Source organism: Rhinolophus sinicus, chromosome X (assembly GCF_036562045.2).
Source record: "Rhinolophus sinicus isolate RSC01 chromosome X, ASM3656204v1, whole genome shotgun sequence".
In the NCBI taxonomy this organism is placed as follows: Eukaryota; Metazoa; Chordata; class Mammalia; order Chiroptera; family Rhinolophidae; genus Rhinolophus; species Rhinolophus sinicus.
Window position 1 is genome coordinate 49,929,682 of NC_133768.1, and position 8,621 is coordinate 49,938,302.

The window sequence follows — 8,621 nt, forward strand, 5'->3', positions numbered from 1 at the left end:
TCACACTCAGCATTTTTCAGCCAGCTTCCTCACCTATGAATTCCTTTTGTTAACTGATCCTCCTATAATTCTTCTCTCCCGCATTACTGATGAAGCCCCTCATGACTGCTTAACAGTGATGGATTACCTCGTGTCCCCTTGTGGTGATCTTCAGGAAACTCCTTTGAATAATACCGACTTCTCATGGTGCACTGATAGTTTTTATTTAAAAGTGTGCTCCAGGGAGACAAAAAAACCTTAAGCAACACACTTTGCAACCCCGAGATCTATTGAAGAAGACAACTTCAGAAAGACTTTTCAACTCCCTGGAAAGGCCCCTAGCAGGTACTACTAACTAACCCTTGTGCAGCCAAACTCCAGGGAATAGAATCCTGGATTTATGTGACACATCTAAAGAAAGCATCTCACCCTGACTGGATCTGCACACCATCTTATGACCTGAAGGTGAAGATTTCCCAAAACTGAAGCAGACGGACATTCGATGACACAGCTTTCTGAAGATGTTTTGACCAGGCTAGTTAGAAGGTTTAAAATTTACAGAAGCCTCTCTTTCATCTAAGTTATTAACTGACTTTGGATTCTAGTCCAATTTATAAGTCTGAATTTGCAGCCTACAGATTATATATATTATTGATAAAACATTTGGTTTTGAGATAACAATACTGTTAATGGTGTTATGTTTTATCCCTGCAATGGGTCTTCCCAAAGCATTCATTTAATTATTTCAGTTTTGAGTGCACCTTTGCTCTAGTCACTATTCTAAGAAACAGACTTTAGATATAAAATACCTGAGAGATCGCCCTCTTATCCCTCCTAACCGTTACTCAAATGTGATCACAGTAGGTTTCCAATCAATGCACTTTCCCTGTGATATGGAACATGACTCCCAGGAAAGGTCCTTTCTATCATTGAGGAACAAAAGGCCACTGAATCAGGACAAACATGACTCTTGATCAGCAATGCTTTCTGAGAAATATCTTGATCAAAAGTGGGACATGTAAAATAAGTAAACAGAAAATTCATTTAAAATGGAGTCTAGAGGCTAGAAGAGAGAATTCTCACACATGCATCACTCAACACACATTACTGACCCCCAACTGGAAGAGACTTACCTTACATCTCCAACATAAAATGATACTATTTTACTTCAGCAGGAGGAAGAAAATATTCCTCCTTGCCCAATATCATCAGTTCAGCCAATGGGAGAATGCCATCAATCAGCCAATGAAAACTCACTATACATATTTTGAACTTTCAGTTTCCTCCAATGAGCTCCTCATTTACAATAGATCCCCTCACGTCCATAGAAGAGCCATCCTCTCCTTTGTTTCTCTGGGCTTGCATGTGGTTCATCATTGGACCACATGTCCCGACTTATAATTCTTTGTTGCTTCCAAAGAAACCTATTTTGCTGGAGAAATATCTGGCTGTCTATTTAAGGTCAACACTTGTCAAGCAGGTGGCAGGACAATATAGACTTGCATGTGTGTGCAAAAGTAAGAGACTTCAAAGCTGATACATTTAGGAAACTACAAATAGGTAAGTAGGGTTAATGGTAGAGAGAGGTGGATATAACTAAAATAAAAAATGGAAAAAGTGTGATCTACAGAAACTTGTTTCAGAGAATGGGTATAGAGTTTAAATTTCAACACTTCTCAAAAATTAGTATGTCATCTGGAGCTACACATTTAAAATTCAAATATCTTTGCCCCAACTTTAGAGTTTTTTTTGGGGGGGCTCAGGAATCTGCATATTTATTAAGTTCACCATGTAATTCTGAGGAATGTGGTTTTCCTACACCACATTGTGAGACACTTTCTGCTGCAGGCTATGTAAACTTAATTAAACTTATTTTTAAAAGATCCCTCTGATGCTATTGTTCTCAACTTTAGCAGCACATTAGAATCATTAAATATAGGATCCAGACATCATAGTTTTCAAAGTTCCTCAGATGATTCCACAGTTCAGTTAGTGTTGAAAGTCCTCATTTAGCAACATTGAGGAAGGCAGATATTAGAATAGTAAAACTGGAAGTAGGATTTTAAGATATTGCAATAGTAAAGGCAAAAGCGATGAGGTCATGAACAAAGGCTAAATAGCTGGAGAGTGTGGGGTAACGGAGACATTAAAACTAGCTTGTCTAGGATTTAGTGATTGATTGCATAGGGGCTGAAGGAATGGGCAATGTTAAGGATAATGCCCTGGTTTCCGAGTTGGGGTTTGAGTGGATTGTCGTATCATTCAATAAGATAGGAACCACAGGAGTAAAAACAGATTTTGAAGAAGACTACGTTGGAGGTCAAGGGAGAAGTGACCTAAAATTATTCTTAAGTATTGGTTCCCAGGCTTTAGAGTACAAAAAGAAATCACCAGTGGAGTTTGTTAACAGTACAAATTCCTATTCTCACCCCCATTCCATTTAGGAACGCTTGGGATGGGGCCCAGTGATCTGTTTTTCTTTTTCTTTTTTAAAAAGCCCCAGTACGTTATGTAAGTTTTTGTCAAATGTACTGAGAAACAACAAAAAAATAAAACTGAAAGTAAATTGAAAAGTGCACTAAAAGTCTGTTTCATGCCTATGAATTGATAGCTACTAGTGACTTAAAAGAGAAGTTTGGCATTGATAGATATTTGATAGTATTTTTCTTTTTATGCAGCTTTATAAACTTTTCAGTGTAGTAGATAAATAATTTTAATGAATAATTGAAATAATAAAGCCCCACCTTTTAAAGATTACAACTTAATCTAGGTAGCAATTAATTTTAATGAAGCAGTTTCATTATTACAATTAAAAGTAAGCGATGTATATGGAAGTATATGCAGATCCATGTCAGTAAACAGCTTTTGTATCATTACTGCCCATTTATTCCATTTTCAGGAACTTCAGAATCTCTTTATTCTCCTTTGCCTTGTGAAACATTTCAAAATCCTAAAAGGAATTAAAATTAATTTGTAATATCAATGCTGATAATTCCCAATTATGAAGTCATTAAACTCAAGTGTCTAGGTAGGTTGGTTAATTATCTTGCCTGGGCCTTTTCAAACTTCTGCCAGCTAAGTTAGATTAAAAAACAAAAAATTCCCCTAGAGTATCAGTAATTTCATACTATAATGTATGATGAAAAATACTGCATAAGTATTCCAAAACAAGCAGCATGGTATAGTTCCTTTTAAGATAATCATTTTGAAATAAAGCACAAACTGCTTTGTCTTCAGGCATTTAGTCTATAAATGGAGAAACCCGACCCTTACACTCCATAAATGTATTATTTCCCCATGTATATGACCTTAAGATATAAAATTGAAAAATAAAATAAAAATAAACATTTAGTCTTACTCCACAATATTCTTGACTGTTGAATATCTGAGGTGGTAGAGCCTTAGGGCTGGAAACTTTCATCCTCATTTCTTGAAGTACTTTCAAACTGACAGAAATGTCTATTAATTCATACTTTATTTTGTAAGTATCTAAAATTCTGGTAACTTCTTCCTGTCTCTGCTTCACCTAAATAGACAAAGATACAGAGTGATAGAAAGATTTTAATCAACTGATCCCATTTTGTTTCATTTTTATTTTCCCTGTCCATTATACTATGGAAAAGGAAAAGCTTTTAATGGTGTGATACTTCTTTGAGGAGCAAAATTTATATGTTATATATATTACATACACATATATTATATGTTTAATTAAATATGTTTAACATGTGTATGAATAATTACAGTAAGGTGTCAGTAGGGGCTGAAAATCTTTAATGGGCTATAAATATTTACTAGATTAATTTCATACTGTATATGAAGTGGTGTAAACACTCTTCTAACAGTTGAAGCAGGCTTTTGAATTCATCACTGCATTAATTTATGCCAGTATCTATGGTAGCTCTGTGTAGGAAATAGACATGATATCAGGTTTTCAAATCTGAGAGAAACATACTACATGTTCTAAACTATAATCAGAGGCTATATCTATGGATAAATAAAATCCATGGGATGAACAAATAAAATACATACACCAGGAGATTAATATTTACAAATAAATGAGTGGATAAATGTGTCCACTTTTTGCTTTGTCCTCTAATAAGAACTGTGAGATTTGTATCATGTGTTAATAGACTGCATTTCCCCCCGTTGTATTTTCCCCTGAAGCACACACTAATGTTAAATTGTCATAGATATCTTTTAAACATATTTTATAACTATAAATTTTTTGTTAATAACTGTAACATAAATCTTAAAGTTTGAGGTTTCTACATTTTCACATGACAATCTTTGGCAATTTTGTCTCACAATGCTCCAATGAGAAAACACATGTGAAAGCAATTTGACAAGTACAAACTCCAGCTTACTCAAGTGTATTCAAGTGGGATTCCTGCAAAAATGCACATCAGCAGGCTTTCTTTGATGACTTGAAAATGTAATCCAGTCATTCTGAGAAAACCCTGCCTATTTCCAATAGATAGCTGAGAAATTTCTGAAATTCCAAAATGAAACATTTCCACTCTCTGAAGCTCATTAGTTTTTAAAATTGCAAAAGCATGGTGCATGTGACTTGAGTCTTTATAGTGGTTTTTCAAAACCTTTTCAGAGGAACCCATTAAGAGAAGAAGAGTTACTTAGACCAGTACTAGTTTGTGTATGTTCATAAGACTAGCAGCATCAGCCTTACCCCACCCCAAAACTACAGAATCAGATTTTGTGGTAGTGGGTCTCAGGAATATTTTAACAAGCCCTCCAGGTAATTTTTATGTTACAGTTTGAGAGACACAGACCAACAATTGGGTGAGTCCTCTGCTGCAAAGTGATGCGCTCTTTCTAGGCTGAGATCAATTCTCATTCCTCTCTGTACCTTTCATTGTTTGTGACACACAGCATGAATGTGATAAATGTTTGTCAGCCATTTATAATCAATTCCAAATCCTTCAATTTCTATGCTTCTCCAAAAACTTTGCCGAGTGAGGTTCTTAGCCCTGTAATAATCCTTCTATAACTGAGCTGTCTAATGTGGTAACCACTAGCCACATGTAACTATCAAGCACTTGAAGTATGGCTAGTCCAAAATAAGATATGCTGTAAGTGCAAAATACTGCAATTTGAATATTTAATACGAAAAAAGAATATATAACATCTATATTTTTATCAGATTATATACTGCAAAAATAACATTGTGTATGTTTTGTGTTAAATAAAATATATTAAAATTAATATCATCTCTTTTTAAGTGGCTACTAGACAATTTAAAATGACATACGTGGCTGGCAATATATTGGTGTTGGAAAGCACTGTTCTATATTACTTCTTATATCCTTGTCAAAATAATTCATCTAAACTCTAATTAAGAATTGTCTTATCTATGCAAATACACCTTCTTAAAAATTAAAAATCAGTTTGTCTTCCTGGGGTTACCCAGTCTTTTGAGTATTTTGGCCATTTTTCCTCTCTCATCCTAAACAGGGTTCTTTATCCCTTCCGTTTGAAACATCCGCAAAATTATTGGAAGCCCTTAAGATGGTTGACCTCAGGACACCGAAACCTCCCAGATCAATCAGTCCTTAGAGTACAACGTGGATGAGGGCATTAACCACATTCTCAGTTCTTCCCCGCCCCTCCCACTCCCTAAAACCTAGAGAGGAGGGAGCTGAAGAATGAAAAACAGGAAGGGAATGGTAATATCTTAGTACGATCTTGAAGTTCCCAACTAGAATGTCTTCACTCTAGTCTCTTTAACCCGCTGAGGCCCTTTTCTTTTCACTCACCTCCCTAGACCCTGACACGCTGGTATAATAGACTTTAATGGAGCTCATTGTTTCCACTTGGAGGTTACTTTGCGGAAGTAACCCTGAGTTAGCGATTTTGCCGCTGTTTCTGGCTCAGCTACGCTCTGCGAAGTCCTAACGCTTGGCCCAGCCCTTCTTCAGGTCCTTTGCTAAGGACCAGTGGCCGCTGCACTCAGGATTGGCTAGGAAACAAATGCCTTTGTGGCGCAGGCATGTGCCCATTCAGGGAATTCAGGGCGCCTGGTGACAAGGAGGCAGTAGCTTCCATGGAGGTGGGGTGGGGGGGGCTGATCTCCCATGGATGATAAACTCCAGTTAAGCACTCTTTTCTCTGCTCATCTGCAAGGCCCAGGGGAGGAGAGGAGGGGAAAGCAAATGGTCTCTGCATTCCTACTGACCCCTTACCCATCTCTCTGCTTGGTGGTGAGCTCAAGCTTTCCTGCTTGGCAACCAAGGCTGAGAATGATGGGCCCAGACAACTGAGGTAGACAATGGCCAAAATACAATGTGATGAGGGAAGAAAAGAGATAAATTAAAACTTGTGCTGTCCGTTTGTCTTGTTCTTTTGTTGTTTTTGGTTTATATACCACATATCAGTGAAATCACATGGTTCTCTGCTTTTTCTGTCTGACTTATTTCGCTCAGCATTACTCTCTCAAGATCCATCCATGTTGTCACAAATGTTCCTATATCATCTTTTCTTACCGCCGAATAGTATTCCATTGTGTATATATACCACAACTCCTTTATCCATTCATCTATCGAAGGACATTTTGGTTGTTTCCATGTCTTGGCCACCGTAAACAAAGCTGCAATGAACATTGGAGCACACGTGTCTTTATCTCTTACTAACAATTGTCACCCCAATAAATTTAATAAAATAAAATAAAAAAAACAAAAAAAAAAAACTTGTGCTGTCTAGGTTTGTAGGGACAGAGCACGCGGAGCTGATGCTTGTCTGGACGAGGCAGAAACACCATAGCAATCTTTGTTACCTTTTCTTTTATCCCAGGGAGGTGCCTCCTTTCCCTCTCCAGTATCCCTTCCTTTTTGAGATGCACTGCAGGGCATCTTTTCCTTCTGGGAGTTGACCTTTTGGTTTGTGTAGTTGTGGGTGCAATAGTCCCTGACTCTCCTAGCACTTCTGCTCCTCCCTGTGCAAAAAGATGACCTCATGTATTAATGTCAGCTTCCTCTTCAATACATTCATAGCTCATTATTCCAGCTGTTATTGTCAGTCAAGTTTTAACCTTTTTTAGTAGTTGAAGATAGCGATAACATTTAAAGGATATTGGGGGTTTCCCAAAAATGGGCAATGGAAATGGAGAGTGAAGGGTCAAAGAACCTTAGCACCAGCTTTTGTATAAAGTAAATTTGGATTCCAGGCCTCCACCACTTAATAATTGTGGATCTTGGGCATAATACTTATTTCTGAATGTCAGTTTCTCTATTGTTAAAGTGAAATGTTCATGCCTACCTGACAGCATCATCGTGAGGATTAATGAATTGAGTATGTAAAAGTGTTTGGCACATGGTCTGACATGCAGGTAGTTCAGATAATTATGATACTTATAATTGATGCTAATAAGTGCCAGACTCTGCATACATGCTTGGGAACAAATACATCAATATGAGTAAGAAAAAGCATTTACTTTCAAGGAACTGACAGAGTGATAACCGATAAGATGAGGTAAATACAATGTAGAGAAATCTTAACCAGGCTAGGTGGGTGAAGGCATGTATCCCTGAAGAACTGAGAGCTAAAATGAAACTGGGAGAATGTATAGTCTGCCAGGAAATTATAAAAATAAAGGAATTTTAGGTAGAAAGAACAGTCATGAAGCAACATGGTAACTGGAGCTTTGGGAACAAGTGGAGGAATAAAAGCTGAGAAAGTAAACAGGGAAAAGCACATAGACCTTCAGGTTTCATGTTAGATTTTGTTTATTCTTTTGAGGCTGTTTCCTGTTTTGTAAAAGTGGGGAAAATCATAACTTGCACATTTGCTGAGAAGATTACATAAGTGCAGATGTTGCCTAAGAACATCTTTCACTTACAAGGCACTCAATAAATTATTCTTATTCTTAATCAGTGGACAATTGAAGCCACTGAAGGATTCAGCAGGTTTGTGTGAAAGATGGATCAATCTAACATATCTAGTGGACTTGAAAGGGGGCAATATTGGAAGCAGCTGCGGCAATCCAAGAACAAAATGACAGTAGAGAAAGGCAGAGATATTTAGGATAGGGGGCTGCTAGAATATGGATCAGCAGGATATAGGGGTGATGGAGGTGAAGGAGATAGAATGTAACTAATGAAGGAGTCCAGGTTAGGAACAATTTGAGATCTCCATTTTCTTCTAATATTCTTTTGCAGTAGCAGTGGTAGAAAATATATATTTTTACAATTGTTTTCCTCATCTTCCTGATGTGTGATTGAGACATATTTTCTCATTTTGCTATTAGCCATTCTCTTAGTTCCAAGCTAAATTAATACACTATTTCTTACAAGAGGATATCTTTGACAACCTAAAATAAATTGATTGGTATGGCATACAAGTTAGAATTAACCTATTCTATGGGATGTTTGAGATAATTATTTTGAAATAATTATTTGTAAAACAAAAACTCTATTGATTATTGTAGCCAAAAGTATCAACTATATATTTTGTTTATGTTTCTGTCTACTTTGACAATTTGTATTTGGGTTCAAAATCATTCTAATGAATGGGGCAGACAGTTGTGAGATTGGGAAAATAATTTCTAAAGAAGGTAGTGTAATTTTTTTCCTGTCTTTTTATGTATGTGAATTATTTATTTTTCAATTGTGCAAATAATACATGAATACATG

The 8,621-nt window shown here is 36.6% G+C and overlaps 1 protein-coding gene across 1 annotated transcript; it reads right to left on the reverse strand.

The window, feature by feature from the left end:
- Nucleotides 1-2,560: 2,560 nt before the first annotated feature.
- On the reverse strand, nt 2,561-5,798 carry SH3BGRL3 (SH3 domain binding glutamate rich protein like 3). Its single transcript, XM_074323299.1, has 3 exons — nt 5,751-5,798; nt 3,338-3,505; nt 2,561-2,929 (listed from the first exon to the last, which is right to left on the reverse strand). The coding sequence occupies exons 1-3, from the start codon at nt 5,796-5,798 to the stop codon at nt 2,864-2,866; spliced, it is 282 nt and encodes a 93-aa protein (XP_074179400.1). The 3' UTR covers nt 2,561-2,863.
- Nucleotides 5,799-8,621: the final 2,823 nt, after the last annotated feature.

Bases quoted from the DNA above. Each gene is read 5' to 3' on its own strand.
- SH3BGRL3 (XM_074323299.1), bottom strand. From the start codon at position 5,798: ATGAGCTCCATTAAAGTCTATTATACCAGCGTGTCAGGGTCTAGGGAG. The intron at 3,506-5,750 runs GTGAGTGAAAAG...TTGTCTATTTAG, and splicing joins GCGTGTCAGGGTCTAGGGAG to GTGAAGCAGAGACAGGAAGA. The intron at 2,930-3,337 runs GTAAGACTAAAT...AATTCCTTTTAG, and splicing joins ACAGTCAAGAATATTGTGGA to GATTTTGAAATGTTTCACAA.